Source organism: Cervus canadensis, chromosome 17, assembly GCF_019320065.1.
Source record: "Cervus canadensis isolate Bull #8, Minnesota chromosome 17, ASM1932006v1, whole genome shotgun sequence".
NCBI lineage: Eukaryota > Metazoa > Chordata > Mammalia > Artiodactyla > Cervidae > Cervus > Cervus canadensis.
The window spans coordinates 14,231,926-14,252,973 of record NC_057402.1 but is presented as its reverse complement, the minus strand read 5'-3'; the positions used below and the strand labels follow the sequence as shown (position 1 = coordinate 14,252,973).

Here is a 21,048-nt window from a genome sequence, read left to right as displayed (position 1 = left end):
GACCGGGTTTGATCCCTGGGTTGGGAAGATCCCCTGGAGAAGGAAATGGCAACCCACTCCAGTATTCTTGCCTGGAGAATCCCATGGATAGAGGAGTCTGGTAGGCTACAGTCCATGAAGTTGCAGAGTCAGACATGACTGAGCGACTTCACTTCACTTCACTTTGTGCAAGGTATCTGACGCTAGTTATTCAGCCCTAAGCTCTTGACCCCTTGGTACGCAGTTCCCCTTCTTCAGAGACACTGCCCTCACCCCCACCCCCTCTAGCTTCTCTCCCCTCCCCCAAACCAAACATGGGTCCCTACGCTCAGTTCCTATTCCCCATCCTTGGGCACTCTCACCTGTTTTTAGAAGTTATCCTGGCTTCCCGTAACTTTTTCGCCCTTCACCCACCCTGTATTCTTAGGCCTGCCTGGGTCTTGGAACTGCCTCCAGTCATCAAAGGCACTGAGATAAATGACAACGCTGGTAGAAGCAGAGAGGCAGAAGCCAGGGCCCAGCAACTGAGCAATGTGTAGAGTCAGAAAAAGCCTAAGCCTCACTGGAGCATCTGTAATGAACTGGATTTATTGTTAGAGTTGGAGGCGGCTCCGTTACAGCAGCTGGGAACTAGAGCAGGGAAGAGTGGGGAGGAGCAGAACACAGCAGCATGGGAGAGTGGGAGCTGGAAGAACACAGGCGGCTGGATTTGGTTTCCACACAGTCATTTGGCAGAGAAGCCGAGTCCTGACATGAGCGTCTGGATTTCTCAGTCCCGCAGCAGTCTGGCAGAGCTCTTACTGGCTTGCTTGGGGTGAGGTCCTCTCCCGGGGTGGTATTTTCGGCCTGTTTTCATCTCCCTCAGTCAGAGTTCAGCCTTAGCTCAGCTTCCTCTCCCTCTTTCCTTCCTCCCTCTCCTTATCCCCAAGTCCTCTGGCATGGCCTCCGCCTCCCAGATCCTCTGTCCAAGAGTGTGGAGCTGGAAAGGCAGCCAGCGTTCCCACTTCAGCTGCAGGATGGCAGAATGGAATGTTGGGGGAGTCACACGTTGCCGGGGTGTCAAGTGTTTGGACGTCAGGCAGTGGCTTTTAACCCATTACACACCAGGCCACAGCAGGTGACCACATGCAGATAAGCCAAGCAGGTATGAGAAGGGCTCAGGAGAGTTGGAATGGGCGGGTGAAACCCTCCTAAGATCAGGGAGCTTGGAAAGATTCCGCGAGTGGGGCTGGGCTCTCCTTGCTCCTTTGTGTTGCCCAGCAGACCTGGTCTGGGCATGGCTCCGGGGTGTGAATGGTATGAAGCAGGGGCTGGGAGGATACGCTCCTTTCTTCTCCTCACCAATCTGTTGGTCAAAAAAGAGCTTCAAGTTTTGGATTGAGACATTCAGACATGGAGGGAAGCAGTGGGACAGTGTAGCAGTGGCCTCCCCCAGATCCCTGCTGGAACCCAGACTCTGACGGGGAAGGGAATGGGAGATGGACCGAAGGGTGCAGCTCTGAACACCTCACTGACAGCATCCTGCCCCCAGGTCACATAAATTACTACTGGAAGTTCTTCCGTGGGATGCTAAATTACATAGATTGAGAGATCCCTGGGGCTGGGGATATGACCTCCCTCCGTGAGGGAGGAGGCTGCTCGCTGAGGCCCATCCTCACTCTCCACTCCATCACCAGCATTGGGCAGTGCTAAGAGAGGGTGTCACTCGAGGGTCCTCAGGCATCAGATGACCTCATGCCCTAATTTTGCATCCTCTCCCTATCCTAATCCTGGTTACCTTTGGTTTGGAGACTCCTTTCAGATGTGGATGAGGGGGAAGGATGACCCCTCCCATTAAGCCCAGCCTAAGTTCCCACAAGACATCCTGTCCACCCCACCCCCTCCCCCAACTCCCATGTCCCTCGACCCCAAAGGACTCAGCAGTTGCCATCATCTAGGGGAGCTGGGGGAGCGGATCCTCGGGGAAGGGAGAGTCGCTCTTTCAGAACTCAATCTTGCAGGCAGGGAAGGACTCGTCCTGCATGACCACGGTGCTGCTGCTGGCCAGGACTAGAACGTTCAGCTGCTGCTGCTGCTCATGGGTCTGCTGGTACCACTCACGCGTCACCTCCGTGTCATGAGTAGGGATCAGAGTCACCTGGGCAGGAGACAAGACAGCCTGAGGTGAGAATGCGGAGGGACGGGAAGTCGGGGGATGGGCGCCTGATAGTTCAGGAAGGACCAGAGCAAAGGCTCCGTCCTCCTTTCGGGAACAGAGACTGTGTTCTCACTGTTGCTCTGAGCAAACTCGGACCAGACCGCCTCCCTGGTGTTCCCTGCCACTCACCTGAAGATTCTCCCCCCACTGGGCCTTGCCCTCCAGCAGGGCATCCAGCACAGCCCTGCTCGGCTCGCCGTTGGCAGGGTCGTTCCCACTGACCACATAGTAGGATGCACGCACTCGTCGGAAGAAGTCAAGGTCGGCAGTCTTGCCGCTGCAGTGATTGGGGATGTAGGCAAGATCCACGTAGACAGGGGCACCAGAGCCGCTCTTGGAACCCAAGGCCGCTGTAGAGACAACACAGGACTCATTGTAGAGGGAGAGAATTCTTTTGGCCACTGTCTTCCTTCCTCCCACTGGAGCCCCTGACCAGCCACACCCAGACCCAAACCAGTCTCCCACTCTCCACGTTATACTTACTTGGTCCTGCCTTGAGTCCGTTGACTAAGCCTTTGGACATGGGGCTGTGTCCATCCTTTTCCTCTGCTGGGGTGACCTGGCTTGGAGTGCTACGTGGCCGGGGTGGGACCCGGGAGGCTCGATCTGTAGTCCCTTTACCAGGGGTGGGTGAGCGTTTTCCCCGAAGATCCAGACGGCGAGCAGGAGACGCTGGCTTGGCCCTGCCTGGGGCCCTGCGACCAACTCTCCCCTGTGCCTTCTCCTTCTCCCGTAGCCTCTCTACCCTTCCAGACTCTGAGCTGAGCCCCTCGGGGTCAGCCATGCACACGTCAGGTCGGGGAGGGGCTGGCCGAGGGTCTGGCTGGGGGAGCGGGGGCGGATCATGGCCGGGCCTGGGATGGTGAGTCCCACTGACCCCACCAGCTTTGTCCACAGGCAGGAAGTCCCCATCTTCATCTGAGTCGAGGGCTGCCTCAGCCGTGATGGATGGACACTCCTCAGTTTCTGGCGGAACGTCAGAATCTGACTGTGAGGAGCCTGAGTCACTGGCTGACGTTGGGGGTGTCTCATCTGCCATGGGGCACGGGCCCCCTGTGGCCCCTGGGGCTCCTGCCCGGCGCCGCCCCCCTCTCCCTACCAGCCGCGCCTCCTCAGTTGAGGGGTCGCTGTCATCCGTGGACCGAGGCAGAGGAGGGTTCAGGAAGGAGGGGGAGAGCTCCCCGCGGTGGGCCCAGGGTTCAGCAGCACAGCCCTGGGGCCCAGCCTCCGTCTCCGGGGAGCTGCTTCTAGGCTGGTCTCCAGGGGCTGCTCCAGGACACGGCGGCTGCTCAGGGGACAGCAGCGTGTCAGGCCGGGGGCTCCTCTCGGCTCCCTCAGGCCAGGCGCCACGCTCCCAGGCAGGGCAGGCCTCAGCCTCGGCCGGGGCAGGGCCCGGGGGCTTGGGGCTGGTTTCAGTTGGACCATTGGTGGCACCATCCCCGGAGGGACCCTGGGAGGGGCTTGGCTTCTTGGCGGCCGCCCCCGAGCACTCCAGGCGACAGGGCAGGGTGCCGTCATCCATATCCCTGGGCAGGCTCGCTGGGAGCCTGGGAGCTGGGGCCAAGTCCAGGGACGCTGGAGGTGCTGGGCTCAGAGGAGCGAGGTCCCAGAGGCCATGGGCAGCAGCTTCCATTCCTGGGACCAGCTCTCCGGACGCTGGTTCTGCAGCTCCCAGACCGGGAGGGAAGCGCTCAGCCACGCTTGAAATCACAGGTGTGGTGGCCTCCGAGGAGGAGCCTTCAGACAGGGCGGGAGAGGCGGGCCTCGGCAGACTGGAGAGGAGAGGGGCGCCGGGAGATCCGGGAGATGGAAGCTGGGGCAGTGAAGAGTCCAGGCTGGGGGCCTTGGTCACTTCGAGGTACTCATCATGCCGGGCTCTGGCGGGGGGTCCTGGAGCCAGAGCCAAAGCCCGGTCCCCAGAGAAGGCAAGCGACCCACAGGGTGCCGAGCGGGGTTCCGCTGGGGAGGGCAGCTGTGGAGGCGCCGGCTGCAGTGAGGAGAAGCCAAAGGCTGACGCAGGGAAGTCCAAGCTGGGTCGCGCAGGACCCAGGTGTGAGTCTGAGGAAGGGCTGGTACGTGCCTCGCTTTCGGGCCACAAGGCGGAGGGGCCAGCAGGCGTGGGGTACGGGGGACTCGGGGACTGGGCCTCTTTTTCGGGTTGCTCCCGAGCCCCCTTCTCCAGCTCCGAATCACTCGGGCTGTCATCCCAGGGACCACGGCCTGGTTCCTTGGGGGAGGGGGTTCTCCGATCTGGGCTGCAGCTCAGGATGTGACCATTCAGCGGCGGGCTTGGGCCTTGGCTCTGGGGGATAGGAGCACGGGGGGGTACCGCAGGTGGGGTGAGGCTGGGGTCCATGCCTGGCTCCGGCTCAGGCTCCTGCCTGGGGGGCACAGCGGGTCCCGCCAGAGCTGCATAGCTGAAGGCTGGAGTGTCGAATTGGAGGCGATGGGGTGAGACAGGAGATGAAAGCTCCTTCTCTGCAGGCGTGTCTCGGCCAGCAGCTTCCTCCTTGGTTGAGATGTGGGGGGGCCAGTCCCCAGCGGCTCCAAGCGGAGGCTCTCTAGTGGGGCAGGCGGGGCCCAGCCCCGTGAGCATCATCTGCTCGTAGATGTCTGCGTACTGGAAGCTCCGCTCATCCGGATAGGGAGTGGGCTCTCTCTGCTCTGGCTCGGTCTGCTCGGGCTCCTCAGAGGCATGGCTCTCACTGGCCTTGGGAACCTGTGAGCTCCGGGGGCTGTGGTCAGGAACCCCCGCTTCTTCTTCCCTTTCCCCTTCGGCCTTGCGGTAGTCCTTCCCTAGCGGGGAGTACGGCCCGCCTTCCAGCTCAGCTGCCCCCTCCTGCACTGCAGCCACCACGCCCTCCTCCTCGGCTGTGCCCCAGGAGAAGGGCGCAGGGGTGTGTGGCTCTGGGGCAGGCGTCGGGGGAGCGGGAGCAGGGGAGAGGGGTGCAGGGGGCAGGGGTCTGTCCTTGGGCACCCATGGTGGGATGTCAGCCAGCCAGGAGCGAGTGGTGGGTTCGTCCCTCACGGGTGGCAGGAGGTTAGGATCTGGGATGGGGCTCTCTTGCCCCGGGGCTGGCAGAACCCTCTGTCCAGCCATCTCTGGCGGGGAGGCCGGAGGAGAGATGATCTCAAAGGGGGAGCGGGTCAGCTTGTCCTCTTCCTCCGGTGGCAGCCCGACTGGTGACTCTGCAAGCCAGCGCTCCACCTCCAGTCCCTTCTGTGGTGCAGGCTCCTGAAAGCCCTTGAAGTCCGAGGCCCAGGGACTCTGGGGTGTGTGCTCCAAGGGGGGCACTTCCTGCTCATCGTCCGGCCCCTCATCGAGGAAGGTGCTCTCCCGCTCTTCTGTGTACCGTGGCCGGGCCCCCGGGCCCCCCAGCTCATGAGGGAACCAGACCTTCCGCTCACAGCTCAGCTCCTGCCAGTACGTGTCCTGCCCCAGGACCACATCCTCCCTGCCCCTCCAGTACGTGTCCTCCTGCTCAGGAGATGTGTCCTCCCATGTCCGCGCAGGCTCCTTCTGTTCTCCAGCCGGCTCGCTGCTGCTTGGAGATGTTTCTCGCCACTCCTGGACCACATCCTGCTCCTTCTGGTACTTCTCCTCCTGCTCCCGGGCCTTGTCCTCCTGCACTGGGCTCTCTTCCAGCCCCAGAGCTTTGCTCTTCTCCAGCACAGCTTCTTCTTTCTGTTCCACAGCCTTGACTTGTTCTGGAGATTTTTCCTCTAGGATCTTCTCCTTCGGTGCCATCGTTTTATCCTCCCGCACAGGGCTCTCCTGCTCCTGAGTTTTGTCCTTCTCTTCCAGAAACTTATCTTTTTGTTCAGCGGCCTTAATGGTTTGTTCCAGAGCTTCAGCCTTCTGTTCGAGGGCCCAGTATTTTTGTGCTAAGTCCTGGTCCTTCTGTTCTGGGGCCTGGTCCTTCTGGGCCTTGTCCTTCTCTTCTGGGGCCTTGTCCTGTTCAGAGGCTTCATCTTTCTGTTCTAAGGCCTTGCCCTTCAGTGCAGGGACTGTTTCTTCTGGAACTGTGTCTTTATGGTCCAAGTCTCTGATTTTTTGTTCTAAGATTTTATCTTTCTCTTCTGGGACCTTGTCCTCCTGTTCTAGGGCCTTGTCTTTTGCTTCTAAGTCTCTGTCTTTAGGTTCTAAGTCTTTGTCTTTTCCTTCCGGGGCCTGGTCCTTCTGTTCCGGGGCTGTGTCCCTGTGTTCTAAGCCTCTGTCTTCAGGCTCTAAATCTTTGTCTTTTCCTTCCAGGGCCTGGTCCTTCTGTTCCGGGGCTGTTTCCCTGTGTTCTGAGTCTCTGTCTTTAGGCTCTAAATCTTTGTCTTTTCCTTCCAGGGCCTGGTCCTTCTGTTCTGGGGCTATGTCCCTGTGTTCTAAGCCTCTGTCTTTAGGTTCTAAGTCTTTGTCTTTTCCTTCTGGGGCTTGGTCCTTCTGTTCCGGGGCTGTTTCCCTGTATTCTGAGTCTCTGCCTTTTTGTTCCACAGCCTGATCCTGTGGTTCCCCAGCCTTGTCCTTCTCTTCCAGAATCTCATCTTTCCGACAGATGGCTGTGTCCCTCTGCTCCATTACAGTGTCCCTCTGCTCCAGGGTTTTGTCCTGCTGCTGAAGGACTTCATCTGTGGGCTCAGGTCCCTTTTCCTTCTGCTCTGAGGGTCTGTCTTTCAACTTTGGAACTTTGCCTTCCCACTCCATGACGATATCCTCCATGGCAGGGCTTGGCAAGGACTCAGGGCTCTTGGTGAGGGAGCTATCAGGTGTGAGAATGTGTTCACCCAGGCTTGTGACCACTCCGGGTGAGCGCCTCCCATCTCCTAGCAGCGCAGTGGGAGAGAAGGAACTGGCGGGTAATTTTCCATCAGGGCTCTCATCTGTGATGTCTGCCCGTGCGGAGTATCCACTGGTCCCATCTGTGGGAGGTGACACTGTGGCTGCCCGGGCTTCTGGAATAGACACAGGGGCTAGGTGGCAAGTGGTGTCCTCAGCCTGCATCAGAGGCCCTTTTTCTTCCTTTCCAAGGCTTAGTTCCCCAAACTGGAGGGTGCCAAGGCTTTCTGGAGACAGCTGCTTGGAAGAGATGTCCAGTGAGGTCTCCTTGCTGGGACTCTCCTCTGAGAGAGACAGTGACCGGGTGTCTTCTGGAGATCCCTGCGGCCATAGGTCTGTGTGGAGGTGCTGCTCCATCAGGCCACAGGGAGACCTCGGGGTGGTGTCTTGCTTTTTGGCAGTGTCTGGGGAGACCACGCTGAGGACAGAGAGGGACTCTGCCTCTTCAGGGGAGAGGCCTCGGTCAGGAATTTGGAGCACCTCCTCTTTCTGAGGTTCTCCAAGTTCTTGGAGTGAGGTTCTGAAGTCTCCGGGTAGGGCTTCTGTTTCTGGAACTGGGCCTGCGGGCTCTCCTGCCTCCACAGTCTCAAGGACGATGGCTTTGTCCTGTTCTGGCAGCAGCTGGATGGTGCGGCCGGACTGTCCCCCTGCTAGGCTGATGGGTGCCTCCTGGGCCTGGGGGCTCGTGGGAGGAGGCGCCTTCCCTTCCTCCTCCAGTGCACCCTCGTCAGGCCCTGGCTTGGCGGCCTCCTCTGCAGCAACTTCCTTGCCCACACCTGGGATACTCTTAGTGTCTCCCCAGGAGTCTGCTTCCTGAAAGTCTTGGGGCTCAGACTTTTCCTCCACTGGGGACTGATGAAAGGGTGTGTGGGTGGCACTGGGTGGGCCAGACGGTGGCGGAGAGGCCATCTTCACTGTGCTGTCATCCGGGCTGAGGCAGCGCTCCTCCGCCTCTCCAAGGGCTGGTTCCCCTGGGTGGAGGGCATGCCCAGGGGCGGCAAACATCGGGGGTCCATACTGACCATGCAGTTTCTCTGACATCTGTATGTTGGCGGTCTCCTCCTCCTCTTCCTCCTCCACGGCCCTCTCTCCAGACAAGCCTCTCCCTACCATCTCTCCTCTCTTCTCTGACTCCCCGGTCACAGAGAAGTCGTCATAGGGTGGTGACTTGAAGCCTTTGTCTTCTTCCAGCGAGGAGGTGGGTGAGATGGTGCCGGCCGACGGCACGTAGTCCAGGCCCTGAGTGGCTTCAGTGCGGGATGAGGGGATGCTCGTGACTGTGTCAAGCAGCAGGGAGCTCTTGCCTGTCTCCTCTGTCTGTGGGGCCGTGAGTGAAGCCACGGACTGGTCCTCGGCCACGGACGTAGCAAAGGAAGAGAGCTTGTCACACTCGGTGATCGAGGTGGCCGAGGACACGTGCTCCTCTTCCGCCAGAGGGGCGGCCACCATGTTGGGGGGGTAGGTGAGTTCCGTCTCGGGTGCTCCGTAGGCCTTGCTGACGGTGGCGGGAACAGCGCTGTCAGCAGGCTGGCTGGCCTCAAAGGGGCCGGGACCTTCAGGTCCAGGGAGGTCATAGGTTCCTGTCGGAAACCTAGGTGGGGCTGCGCGCTCCTCGGGCTCATCGTGGATCTCTTCATCCGAGATGGTCTGCTCGGTCTCGGAGTAGCCAGGGATCGTCTCGTCCTGGATGTAAGACACGTGCTCGGTGGCTCCTGCCGGGGTGGCCAGGCTGCTCAGGAATGATGAGGTCTCCTTCTCTGGGGCCTTGCCTTGGAGTCCCGGTTCCCGGCCACTGAGAGCCTCCTTGGCCCTTGGCGTCACCTTCAAGGCTTCTTGTATGTGCTTTTGGTAAAAACCCTCCGCCTTTGTCTCCTCCTCTTCCTCCTCATCGGAAGGGGGCAGCTCCTCCATCTCCTCTAACTCGGCCTTCTCTATCACATCTTCCTTTACCTCAGGTTCACTTTCCTCTCGGGCTTCTGTTCCGTCAGGGACCCCCTCGGCTTCCTTTGGCTTCTTTTCCTCCCAGGTATCTTTCTCTTCCTCTGTTTCTGCCCCAGAGTCCGGGCCTCTGTCCTTGCCGCCTCGTTCCTCAGGGACGTCTGGGACAACCTCTTTCTCCTTCACCACAGGCGCTTCTGCTTCCGGCCCAGGGACAGAGGGTGGTGCCACCAGGGCCACTGTGCTCGGGAGTCCCTCCTCGGCAGTGTCCGGGGGGAGCGGTTTCTCGCCTAGTCTTGTGTCCCTTTGTTCGGTCAGCAACTCCCTCTCCTCACGTTTCAACTCCTCAAAGTCCTGTGTGAGGTCCTCTGGTGAAGACAAGGCCAGCTCCCTTGTTGGGAGGGGTGCGGCCCCCTTCTGGGCCGGGGGTGTCCGGGGCTCAGAGGACAGCTCCTTGTCCCCACGGGTAGCCCGGCTCTTGTCTGTCTTGACTCTGCCGGGGGCCTTGGCTTTGTAGAGGGTCTTCCGCACCTCAGGGGTAAAGGGCTTCAGGTCTGGCTTGGAAATCTTTTTGACCTCAGGTTTGGTGTCTTTCTTCTTCTCCTCCTTCTTGGCATCCTTCTTTTCCTCCTTTCTTCCTTCATCCTTCTTGAGCTCCTTCCTCTCCTTTTTGATCTCTTTTTTCTCTTTGTCTTTTTTCTCTTCCAGCTTTGATATCTTTTCTTTCGGGTGCTTCTTCCCCACTTTGTCTTTGATCAGCTTTCGCTTCTCTGCCTTCAGTGCCTCGCTTGACTCTGTCTTCACCCTCTCAGGCTTGGCGGGCTTCTCTGGGGGCTTCTCAGACGACTCTTTTGCCTTCTTTTCTGTCTTGGCTAACTCTTTGGCCAGTTCTGAGCGAGCCTCCTTGGCTCCCTCTTCGGCCACCTCCTCCCGTTTGGCCAGTTTTCCCACAGGTGTCTTGGTCGTGGCCTTGAGGCTCTCTTTGCTGTCAGCCCGCTGTTTGATTTTGCTGGGTTTGAGGTTGGCAGGCACAGCCCCAGTGGCCAGGTCCTTCTGTGTGGCCACGGGGTAGCGCAGGAAGTCCAGGTGTCGAAGCTTTTCCAGGCCCTCCAAGATCTTGTTCTGGGGGGCATTCCCTGGGAAAAGGACGCGCACGATCTTCTCAGTGGGGTTGGCTGGCAACCAGACCACCAGAGCGGTGATAGAGGTCAGGTAGGGCACCGAGATCTCAGCCTCCTTCCCATTAGCCAGCACGATGCCCGTCTTGGCTTTACTGTTGCCCGCCCACTTTTGCATGAGGAACTGCATCTCCTTGCTGTCCTTGACAGGGTTGAGGACGTACATGTCCAGGCGGCCCACACCCATCTTGTGGAAGAGGGTGAGAGGCTCTATGGTGTTGCTGACCACGCGGTACAGTGGCTCAGCCTGGATGCCCAGGCGGTTTAAGTGCTGCAGAGTGAGGCAGGCCTCCTCAATGCTGCGCTTGGCCTTCCTCGAGGCATCCGGCAGCCGCAGCTTATCGGGCACGTTGAAGAAGACAACCCCCAGCTCGGGGGAGATGAGGTTCTTCACCCAGTCGCTGTAGCTGCTGGAGCCCTGGGACTGCTCCTCCTCCAGTTCTGCCACTTTGCGCTGCAGAAGCCCGTTGATGCCTGGCAGGTTGTCGGCCCCGATGTGGGTGAGCAGCACCGAGTCGATGCGGTCCAGGTGCCGCACCAGCTTCCAGAAGCAAGACTTGCGGTCAGAGCCACCGTCCACCAGGATGTTGAAGCCATTCACGGCAAAGAGGGCCGAGTCCCCTCGGCCGCCGGGGAAGATGTAGCAGCAAGGCTTGGAGAGCTTGAGGAAGCCCCCTGAGGTGGGGGGCTCCAGTAGGTCGAAGGGGGATGGCACGTCCACGGTCTCAGAGACGTACTCGGAGAATTCAGCCACGCCGTCCATGGTGGGCAGTGTGGGCTCAGGGTTTAGCCGGAGGTGCAGGGTCTCCTGGGAACCAGCTAGCCCCAGGTGGCTCCAGTCGCCCTCCCCCAAGCAGGACACGGTGAGGAAAGCCTGGATCCCAGGGTCTCTGTTGCTGAGCAGTTGGGCAATCTGGAGGAATGGGAGACAAAAGGCCTGATCAGGTCACTGGGGTTGTCTCAACCTGGCTCAGATTCAACCTGCTAGTCTCCTTCTCTCTCCGAGGTGATCTCCTACCATTCTGCCAGCATCCCCGGTGGTCAAGGGCCATAGGATTTTCCCTTCCTTGGATCCCTCCCCACAGATCTAGTCCCACCCTGTGTTCTGCTCCTCCTGGACACTGGGACATAGGACTCACCTCTGGGTTGTGAAGGACCTGGGCAAAGTTTTGATAGGAGTAAGTGCCACTCTGTAGGATGAGGTCTCCCCCAGGCTCTAAACTCTGCCCACTCAAGATCAGCAGTTTGTGAGCTGATGGGCTGCTGAGGAGGTGGTGAACCTACAGCAGAAGGAGAGGGCTGGTCACAGATGGAGGAAGCCTAGGAAAGGGCACTGCAGGTTCCAGGGCCCCCTCAGTAAGGCAAGGACATGCCACCCACTGGGAGCCCCTCAGCACCTCCAGGTGGGGCTGGGATTGTGAGGCCGCTTAGATGGCAGAGAGAGCGTGGTTCAAAGCCAAGCCTGGGAGTTCTTGGCACTGGCTGGGGTGGGTTATGGCGCTTTCAGCAGGCCCAGTGTGGCTCAGGCCCTGGCCTTACCTCAGAGCTGATGCTGTCGGCACTGGGGTTTACGAGGATGACGGTCTCTAGGATCTCACTCTGGTGGCAGAGGGTCCTCTGGCCTGAGGGAGAGATGCAGGAATTTGTATTGAGGGAAGTGGGTAGAGACTAAAGCCGAGAGGCCATGCGTAGGGCAGGAGAGGAAAAACTGCGCTATCAGAAAATGGGGCTGGGGGAAGGAGTAGCCTGGCTCTCCTTGATCCAGCCACTTTGGAACCTGCTGAGTAAGGTCTTGGGACTGGCTCCGGCTGCAGCCCTTCCCTTCCAGGGTTTCCTCCTCCCGCACTGGCTGTCTGCTCCCTCCCCTCATCTACACCCCCTCCGCCTGGAACTCCCGCCTCAGGCTGCCCTGCTGACAAGAAGCTTTTGTCCCTCTCTGGAGCACTAAGCTCCTGGTGCTGCCTGGGGATGGGGGGCTCAGCTGGAGGAGGGGCTTCTGCGACGTTGATCCTCACTCAGCTCTCTGCTCACTAGCTTGCCTCTGCCCAGGGCTTTCTTGCCAGAGTGCCTGGAAATAAGGAGACGGCAGTGGGTACGAACTCATCCTCCTTTCAAACTCCCACCTGAGGCCGAAGTCCCATTCCAAAGGACTCAGAGCAGTCTGAGCTATCTAAACCCTAGGGAGTTACAATGCAGAGGAGAAACAGGACCACTTAATCTGTTTTCTGGTTCCTCGGAGGCCGAGCCTATGCTTACAAACACACACAGTCATCCTGTTCCCACCACTAAAGGTTTCACGCCCTGTCTCCCACCTCAGCTCCACGTCCCCAGGCTCCTGGTTCACTCTCCACAACCCGACCTCTCCGAGAGGACAACAGTTTCTCCTCTCATTCTTGCGCCTCTCCCATGGACCTTCTGTCATAGGGAGGGGAGTCTGGGGTGCACAGAGAAACAGTTAAGATAGGAGAGGTTCAGAGTGTTCCCCAGGCTACGAGGGTGGGGTGGGGGGGACAGAATACACCCTCAAATCCCCTCTCTATGTCCCTTATCCAGACTCACATGAAACACCAAGCAATGCAGCAAAGAAAGTGCCAGGTTAGAGAGGAGATCCCGAAGAAGGGTGCTGCCAGCCCTGGCTCCTCCTGCCCTCACCAATTGAATAGGTGGTCGGTGTGGACGTGGGCTGTCTGGAGGATTCTGGTGGGAGGACTCATAACCTGTCCCCCAGACCCTCTTCTGTGACCCAGCACTCTCTCCTCTTTCTGGGGCTCAGACAAGAGGACCCCGGGGCCAGGGCCTTTGTTAAACGGAAGAGCGATTGTGCCAGGATCGGGCAGATCTGGCAGCTGCAGGGAAATGAACTACCGATGGTGTCGGAAGACCAAGGCCCACGCAGGGTGGGCGGGGCCCATGCAGAGTTCAAGGGTTCTCTTCTATTAACTTGGGAATTGAGGGACACTTCGAGGTCAGTTCAGAGGAAGAGAACCACCTCGGAGTCACGCAGGGGCAAGGCTTGGACAGGTGAGGGATGACGGACTTAAAGGTTCAGGGAGCAGCCAGCCCTAGGCAGCTCTAAAGTAGTTTAGATTTTGAAGGGCAGTTCAACCACCTCCCTCGCCCCCAGCACAAACGCCCAAGGTCAACACATCTAAGTTAGGAGGATCAGAAAAGGAAAAATCTTGGGATACAGTCCAATTTGCTTTCTCTCCACTACCTCTGTTCCCCCAGTCTGCCATCGCCCCCCACCCCGGCCCCCTAGACTGGTTTATAATCACCAATTCTGGTCTTGGCGTAAGACCCTATGGCTCACCCCTGGGCGCTCCGACTGTGACTGGCCACTACTATGTGGTTTCTATCCCGCGCTCCTCCACGAAAAGAAGGAAGGGAGGAAGCCCTCTGCCTCTCCTCTGCTCCCCTCTGCTCCCCTCGCAATCCCACTGAAGCCCACGGACTTGTTTTTCCGCTTTCTTCGGAGAGGACTTCTTTGAGGCAGGGGCACATCCCCAGGCCAGGGATAGGGCTAGTGGGGGGCGGGGGGTGGCTGCGGGTGCGGAGCCGAGCCGGCGAGGCCGGGAGGGCAGGTGTCTCCGCAGTGAGGTGGCGGGAGGGGGCCGGGCAGCTGCAGTGTGCCGCAGTGTGCGAGTGTGCGCGCTGAGCTCCGGCTCCGGCTCCGCCCCCGCCCCCACCCCAGCATGACAAGTCATTTTCTTGGCTGCCTCTGCATGGGGGGTGGGGAGGGAAAGGGGGGGACGCAGAGAGGGAGAAGAAACGGGCTCCTCTGTTCGGAGCCCCCATCTTGGGAAGAGAAGCGGAGATGGGGGTTGGGGGTGGGGCCGTGACTGGGAGCCGGCGGGGTTGACAGCACTGGGAATGCGGGGCAGCTGCTGGGGAGCGAGCGTTCCCCATCTCCTGGGCGGCCTCTCCATCCCCGGAGGCAGCCAGAAAGAGGGGGCTTCGAGTCCAAGTTTCAAGCTCGCTGGTTGCCGGGAATGGGTGTGGGGAGCCCACCGCACACCCGCTGGTCTGTGAGGAGGCGCGTGCCACGTCTTAACGACCCTTTCCTCTCTTCTTTTCCAAACTGTCCCCCACCTTCCCTTACTTGGCAAAAACTCGCGGTCCCGTTCACCCCCCTGCATCGGAGCAGCTGAGCAATCCAGCAGCTGACACCCAGAGACCCTCCCATTCGATGCATTCCCACAACATCCGCCTTTCTCTCTAATACTTCTGTCCCTACCAGAGACACAGCCCCGAACTCCGTCCGAGCCCCAGGCCGCCCCAGGCCGCCGGGCAGAGCCGGTGACACCGCCCTCTGCGGCTGCCCCTGGGCGGCTGCTCCCAGCTCAGCCCAGTCCGCGCGGTGGCTTGTCACAGTGCCGGCCCCACTGGCCTCCGCTTGGTTCTGGGTCCAGGCTGGCCCCACAGTCAGTTCATCTTCTCCGCAGCCCACCCTGCCCACCCCCGCCAGGCTAGGTCCAGACACAGCAGATTAGGTTATCAACTCCCTTCCCGTTACCCGCATCCCACCTCCCCATCACAGCATCCCCCACGATCCTTGCCAAGTCCTTTGGCCCGGTTGGGTTCTTACCCGGGGATGTGGGAGGGAGACCCTCATGGAGGCTGCTGCTCCGGCCTCAGCCGGCAGCTTCAGAGAAGAGTCTGCGGCACTGGGGTGGGAGTGGGGTGGGGAGGCGGGGGGTGCCGCTTGATGGTGAGGGCGGCGCCAGGGCGGGGAAGAGGGGCTGGTCCATGACGAGGCTCTAGAGACTTAACTGTTTCTTTGCCTTCACAGTGTCAGCGCTCTAGTGCTTCTGCTTGGCTGGGGGCTGAGGAGTCGTCTAGCAGCTCAAAGTGTGAGGGTGGTCTCCAGTGGCCTACGGGGTCCTTCTCCCCCAACCCTGCTTAGTTAAGATACATTCTTTTAGCATCAGCCAAAGACCCAAACTCTGCACTACACATTGCACGGGATATAGGAGGTTGGGCCCTCCCCTTTCTCTGAGGAACCATCTGCTGCCTCTCCCCTCAGACTGGGGGAATGACCTTCAATTCCTGGAGGAGCAGGAGACAAAGAGGCTGGGGGCCTAAAAGCTTAGGGTAGGAGTGAAGGGACTACTTGAGAAGGCTAGGGATGACAGAAAGGAGGCAGTTGCGCTGAGCTCTGCTGTCTTCTGAGCCACAGCTGTAGACATGGGGGGAGGGAATGTGGCAGAAAGAAGTCATTTGAAGTTGGGGGGTAGTTTGAAATTCTGGAGTGGACACACAGTCCCTAGTCCATCTCTAGCCCGTCTGGGGTGGGGCACAGGGGCCCTAAGACTGCCTACAATTCTGTGCCAGTGCAGCACAGCACTGCAACCACACAGGCACTGATATTTGGAATTCTTGTTCTCTGGGTATGAAGAGGCATTTTCTGAAGTTTCAGGGCACATTCTACCTTTCAGTGAAATAGTTAAAGGGATGAAGGAAGATCAGCAGGGCCCCAGGCCTATAAGAGTTTCTTTCTATAGACCAATTATTAAATGTCACATAAAGTACTCTTTGGACTAAAAAGATCTTATAATGACTTTGTAGGGTGTTGGGTCCCTGTTCTTGTCTCTGTACTTTGCTGTCTCTCTGATGTCTTCATTTTATAGGGTCTTAATCCTTTTAACATTGGTCCTGTTGCCCTTAGTCTCTTCTTCTGTCTCAGATTTGGTGACACGTGCTCTAGGACCAAAAGAGAGGACCTAGGGAGCTCTAGCACTGAGTTTCAACCACTGATGCTCAAGTTCCCGCAGGGTCCTTCCCTGCCCTCTTCCCTCCCATCAACCCTCCCCAGTCCTGGGCAATTCCTACTGCTTCCTCCCAATGACATCCACCCACTCTTACCCCAGCACCGGCTCCACCCTTGCCCCTGGCTGCCAAGAGCTGCTTTTGAAGGTCAGAGAAGCCAAAATAGTCTCTGCTCTCAGTATCCCCATCCCCCGTAAACTGCGAGGAGAGGAGGAGCTGAGTCACCAGTGTGGGGGGGGGGGACTAAAAAGGGGGAGGAATCTTTGCTCAGATCCGGGGATGCAAAGCAGTAACATGGCAACAGCCCCATTTGGATAGAGGAGGCCATCTGCAGAGACGTACAACACAAACCAGGCTGAGTTCCGAGCATCACAAAGGGAAGACACTTCCTTTCTGCAACTTCATAGTTATTTTCTCCCACCTCGAACCTTCTCTCTCCTCCCTGCTTTCTAGAGCTCTCTGGAGTGTGCTAAGAGGGAAACTTGAGTAGACATGTGGTTTGAGAACAAAATAACATTTCCCAGACCACTGCAGAGCCCACCCTTATTCTCAGCTGTCACCCGCCAAGGGCCACACCCTGGGCAAGGTTCCAACTCACAATGGAGTTTTCCTTCAGCCCTCACCCTCTGAACAGCCTACCCACCACAACCACACCTCCATCCGCTGTGTTCCTTGGCTCTGCTGCAATGAAATGGTGAGAAGCCAAGGAAGAGAGGCCTGAGCTCAGACACAAAGAGATCAGAAGTCCTGGATCTGATATCTGACTCTGCCATTTTACTAATCATGTTTTTAAACAAGCCACGTAAGGTTTCTGAAAGATTACTCCCTGAATTACAAAATGAGTATAATATTAGTACCATCCTCTAACAATGCCACAAGGAGTAAATGACATTGAAAGATGAAAAAGTGCTTCATTCCTAGAACCATAAACCCATAATGCACAAATGCCACTAGAAGTCTGTCTCCCTCTTGTGGAAGATTTATGAGAGGTCACCTAGGTAATGAGGAACTCCTAAACCAGACTATCTCAACTCTAGAGTAACTTAGCTCCCAGGTAAAGCCATGACTCAAAGTGCCTGTCAGAAGGGACTTCACATACTGTTCAGGTCCCTCCTTTCCCATTTCTGACAGCAGTGCAAACCCCAGTTCTAGGGGCCAATGAGCTGCTGTATTAATTCAGAATAGTCATGTTTGCAGAAGTAACAGAACTAGCACTTTCTGAGCACATCAGTGGTGATGCAGCATCAGACAGAAGGCTTCCAAACTGGTCCTTCAGCCTGTGTCTTTTTTAGTCCCAGAATATCAATCATGAATTATAAATTATGAAACCCTCTTCCTTTCCTATGTGTGCTCAATAGTAGAAGTAGTGTCACAGTGTTATTTAAGCTCAGTTTCCCACTGTTTTAATTGTTTTTGGGTTTGCTTTAAAATGCTTGGAAACTCGAGAGTTGTTTTTTTTTTTTCTTTTGCAGGAGTTAGAAAGGAAGCCTCCAAGTCACCATTGGAGACCAAAGTGGTGCAAAATTCACCTTGGAAAGCCTTTACCACATTTGACCACTAGACGGAGCTGGGCCACTGACTCTCCATCAAAGGGTCGTGTGTGTGTATGTGTGTGTTGTGTGTGTGTGTGTGTGTGTGTGTGTAGTGTGTGTGTGTGTGTGTGTGTGTGTGTAAGGGGTGGTGGCAGGAATGACTGTACTCTCCCTAGGGCTTGAGGAGAGGTGAGAGAGATGGTGGCCCAGCCTGTGGGGTGGGCAGAAAAGATAAAATCCGAGGGTACTAGCATATGCCATGGAGTTCATCCCAGCAGCCTGGTTCCCTTGGCTTCCCTACTAATGGAAGCTGAAGGGAGGGGCAGTGTCTGCAGCTGCTCTGGGCTGACTGTTGTTTGTGGGGACAGCTGAAAGAGGAGCCAGTAGGGGTGGGGCTGTGGCTGTCTTGAGCCATGTGGGTTTTTCCAGGAAATTATCCACTATTCTCCAGGGACATAGACAGGCCACCGTGAAAAATGTCCAAGCCTACAAAAATTCAGAAGTAAGCCCTGATATTGGGTATAATTGCCGTAAGCCCCTTGAGGACACCATGGTAAAAGTCTTTGATTGAAAAGACCTGGTAGGTGTTTGTGTATCAGTCTGAGAGGTCCCTGAGAGGAACTGTGCATCTCCCTGTAAGTATTTTCCCAAGCATCCCCAAATCTTCATCTGAAGAATGGCTAAGTTTTTTGGTTCAAGTTCTGTTCATTCTTACATCATTCCAGAAAGCATCCTTCTCTTACACCCATGTCCAAGACAAGGTTCAAGAATTCATCGTGAATTAATAACATCAGCAGATACTTCCCAAAATTCAATTGAGTCATTAATTTCATCTGCTGTCATCCCTTTCTCCAGCCTTGCACCAAAGCTCCTAGGATTAATAAAGTGGTAAAACTGTCAATTTTCAAATCGTTAGAGCTAATGGAGAAAGCCGTGACATAAGTATACTAAACAGAAGGAAGTCTCAAAACAGTGACTGGTTAGCTTCATAGGAAGCCAGTCACATCAAGAAGATGCCAGCCTCACATTTTTGAAATGTTGGACATAGTTTTAAGATAATATAGCATTAGTCACATTAAACTCGTCTTCTCTCTCCAGGAGCAGCTCTAGAAGAATAGGTGATCAGGGCAATGACCAATGATGTGGCAGTTAGCAGGAGGAGCAGAAAAAGAAGGGGAAGTGACTGCCTAATATAATGGATAATTGAGAATCATCTGCATAAGATACGAATTCAGTCATTTGATGGTAAGGACTGTTGAATTGGGTGGATTTATATTCCATAGAGACACTGGTGTATGAATTGGTTTGCCGACATTTACCAATAACATGACCAGATGCCCAGGCATTTTTATAAAGGGATGTAGAGCTTTCTGCAAGTCTTCCCATGGATACTGTCATGGAATAATAGCTTCTAAAATGTTACTTTTCTCAAATTCCTGACCATTTCTCCCACACAGCAGAATGGGAAACTGCATCCTGCAAACTTTGATCTCAGAGCGAAATCTCAAACTATGGCTAGCTCTTTCAGCAGTGAGTCCAGGAAACCCTGCTTCCACTTTGCATTTAATGGTGCTCATCAGCCTTTGGGTCAAGGTTTCTGCTCTGTTCTGAACATCTGCTGACTGAGCCAAAGGAGGAATCAGAAACCCTAAAGGCTGGAGGATAGGCTATGCAGCCTGAGGGAGAGTGCTAAGCAAGGATCTGGAAAGGTAAGTGGGGGAATTCAAGGGTCTCTGTAAAGGGAAGCAAGGAGCCCAGAGTATACAGAAAGGGGAACACAAAAATGAGAGTGAACTTTTACATAGGAGATGATTAATCACTCAAGAGGTACCTCATTCCCTTAGTGCACGTTGGCTGTCCATAAACCACCCCCTTCTCAGGTAGAAATTACATTCTCCAGGCTTTCTCCACCATCATACCGTTTGTCTGTGAAGTGACCTGGGTATGTGGAGATCTCTATGGAGCCCTACAGCATTCCCCTCAGGAGCCCCTCCCTTCTCCCCAACCCAAACTTCCCACAAGATCAGTTCTGCCAGAGAGACTGGACCTCTGCTCTTCTGTGACCATCCCTCACCCACAACACTGAGACAAATGACACTAGTCCTAACCTTTGACCTCTGAAGAGAAGTGAGCTAGGTGCCGGGTAATGAAGAGTCTCAATTGTTGGTTCAAGTCAATGGATGATAAATCAATGTTCCAGGAGAGAATGCCTGTGAGAGAAAAAGAAACAAAGAGGGACCTAGATAAGGTCAGAGGGACTGGCCTTCGGGGAGCATTTCCAAGCTCACAGAAGGGGTAAGGAGAGGGAGGGGATAAGGATAGTTGCCATGATCAGCCTCACTAATGTGTTTATGAAAGGTGGCCAGTCCTATGTCTAGCTCCCATCCTGTACCTTTCTTGGACTTTGCTTGAGCTAGGGAAAGGAGGGCAGAGTTTAGGCTAAATTTGGTCATTAGTGGATTTGTATGTAGGAATTTTCTTGCAGAGTTGCCCAATTGTGATAGAAGTGACCCAAGGGCTCATTCCCAGATACTAGGGGCTGCCTTCCCAATACAGGTAAGCAGGATCCTGGACTTTCCTCCTGTGGCCCCCTCCTCGCTGCCACTCCTCCGTGGCTTGCTTCCACCCGCAGGTGGCTCCGCAGCACTGCGCCACAGGCAGTGCAGGGCTGAAGAGCTTGTGGCCAAGAAGGTCACTCTTTCAGATTGGCCGCTAGTACTGGGATATTTGAGATCTGTCTGCAGCGTTCAGAAAGCATACTGTGCCTGTTCAGGAACCCTAAAGAAGAAACTAAGGTAGGGACATGGACTCTTCGGGGGATGGTGAGGACTTTCAGGACCTCTGGCCCAAGACACTGCGGGGGAGAGGGGTATAACCAGAGGGCATCCCCACCCAGGCAGTGCCAGCTCCCCCACCCTTACCCCCACCCCTGCCTCAGGGAGATTGCGGAACGCCGTGGGGTGTGAGGCAAGGATGGGGTTGTGAGATGTTGGCAGTTTGGGAGGATACGAACGCGTGACATAGAAGATGCAGGTGACAGGGGCTGATGATTCAGATTAACAGGGCGCGCAGATTTCAGGAATTGCACACTAGGGATAGGGGATGCAGACGGCAGAGAAGCACGGGATGGAGGATGTCCGGAGCGCAGCCAGGACAGCAGCAGCTCACCTTGTTCAAGGTGGGCCCGAACGGCCCTCAGCTGACTCTCTGTAGCGATATCGCCGATCACGATGAGCAAAGAGTGCTTCCTCAGGTCCCAGCGTGCCGCCGCCACCACGGCTCCGGGCTCGCGCAGCGGCTCCGCGGGGTTCTGAGCCGGCGGAGAGCCGGGGCTGCGGAGCCCTAGCCCGGGACTTGTCTCCATGGCAACGCCGCGAGGCTGCCCGGGCCCAGCCTCGGTCTCCATGGAAACTCCGTTGGCGCGCTAGGCCGGCCGCGTCCGCTGCGGGGAGAGTGCGCGCCGTTCTTAAAGGCCGGCAGCAGAAGCCACTCATTGGCTGCTGCCTGTCAGGGGGCGGAGCACTGGCGCCGCAGGGGCGGGGCTGCGGCCGAGACGCTCCGGCTCTGCGGAGTCGCTGGGCGTGGGGGGCGGGTACCGAGCTGGTGGGGGTTGGCTTTCCCACCCCGTCATCA

The 21,048-nt window shown here is 56.8% G+C and overlaps 1 protein-coding gene across 2 annotated transcripts; it reads right to left on the bottom strand.

Moving 5' to 3' along the window:
* Nucleotides 1-542: 542 nt before the first annotated feature.
* Nucleotides 543-20,741, bottom strand: MAP1A (microtubule associated protein 1A). Of its 2 annotated transcripts, XM_043489736.1 has the most exons (8): nt 20,584-20,741; nt 19,524-19,625; nt 11,657-11,739; nt 11,257-11,397; nt 6,410-11,030; nt 2,660-6,325; nt 2,306-2,526; nt 543-2,116 (listed from the first exon to the last, which is right to left on the bottom strand). In XM_043489736.1, the coding sequence occupies exons 5-8, from the start codon at nt 10,878-10,880 to the stop codon at nt 1,961-1,963; spliced, it is 8,514 nt and encodes a 2,837-aa protein (XP_043345671.1). In that variant the 5' UTR covers nt 10,881-11,030; nt 11,257-11,397; nt 11,657-11,739; nt 19,524-19,625; nt 20,584-20,741; the 3' UTR covers nt 543-1,960. The 2 variants fall into 2 exon arrangements, with proteins under 2 accessions (XP_043345671.1, XP_043345672.1); XM_043489737.1 differs by lacking the exons at nt 19,524-19,625; nt 20,584-20,741 and adding an exon at nt 14,703-14,817 and having other exon boundaries at nt 2,660-11,030.
* Between the last annotated feature and the right edge of the window lie 307 nt (nt 20,742-21,048).

Excerpts from the sequence above, each read along its gene's own strand:
- MAP1A (XM_043489737.1), bottom strand. The coding sequence starts at position 10,880 with ATGGACGGCGTGGCTGAATTCTCCGAGTACGTCTCTGAGACCGTGGAC. Across the intron at positions 2,527-2,659 it reads CGGACTCAAGGCAGGACCAA|CGGCCTTGGGTTCCAAGAGC; the intron begins GTAAGTATAACG and ends TTGTCTCTACAG. Across the intron at positions 2,117-2,305 it reads AGTGGGGGGAGAATCTTCAG|GTGACTCTGATCCCTACTCA; the intron begins GTGAGTGGCAGG and ends TCTCCTGCCCAG.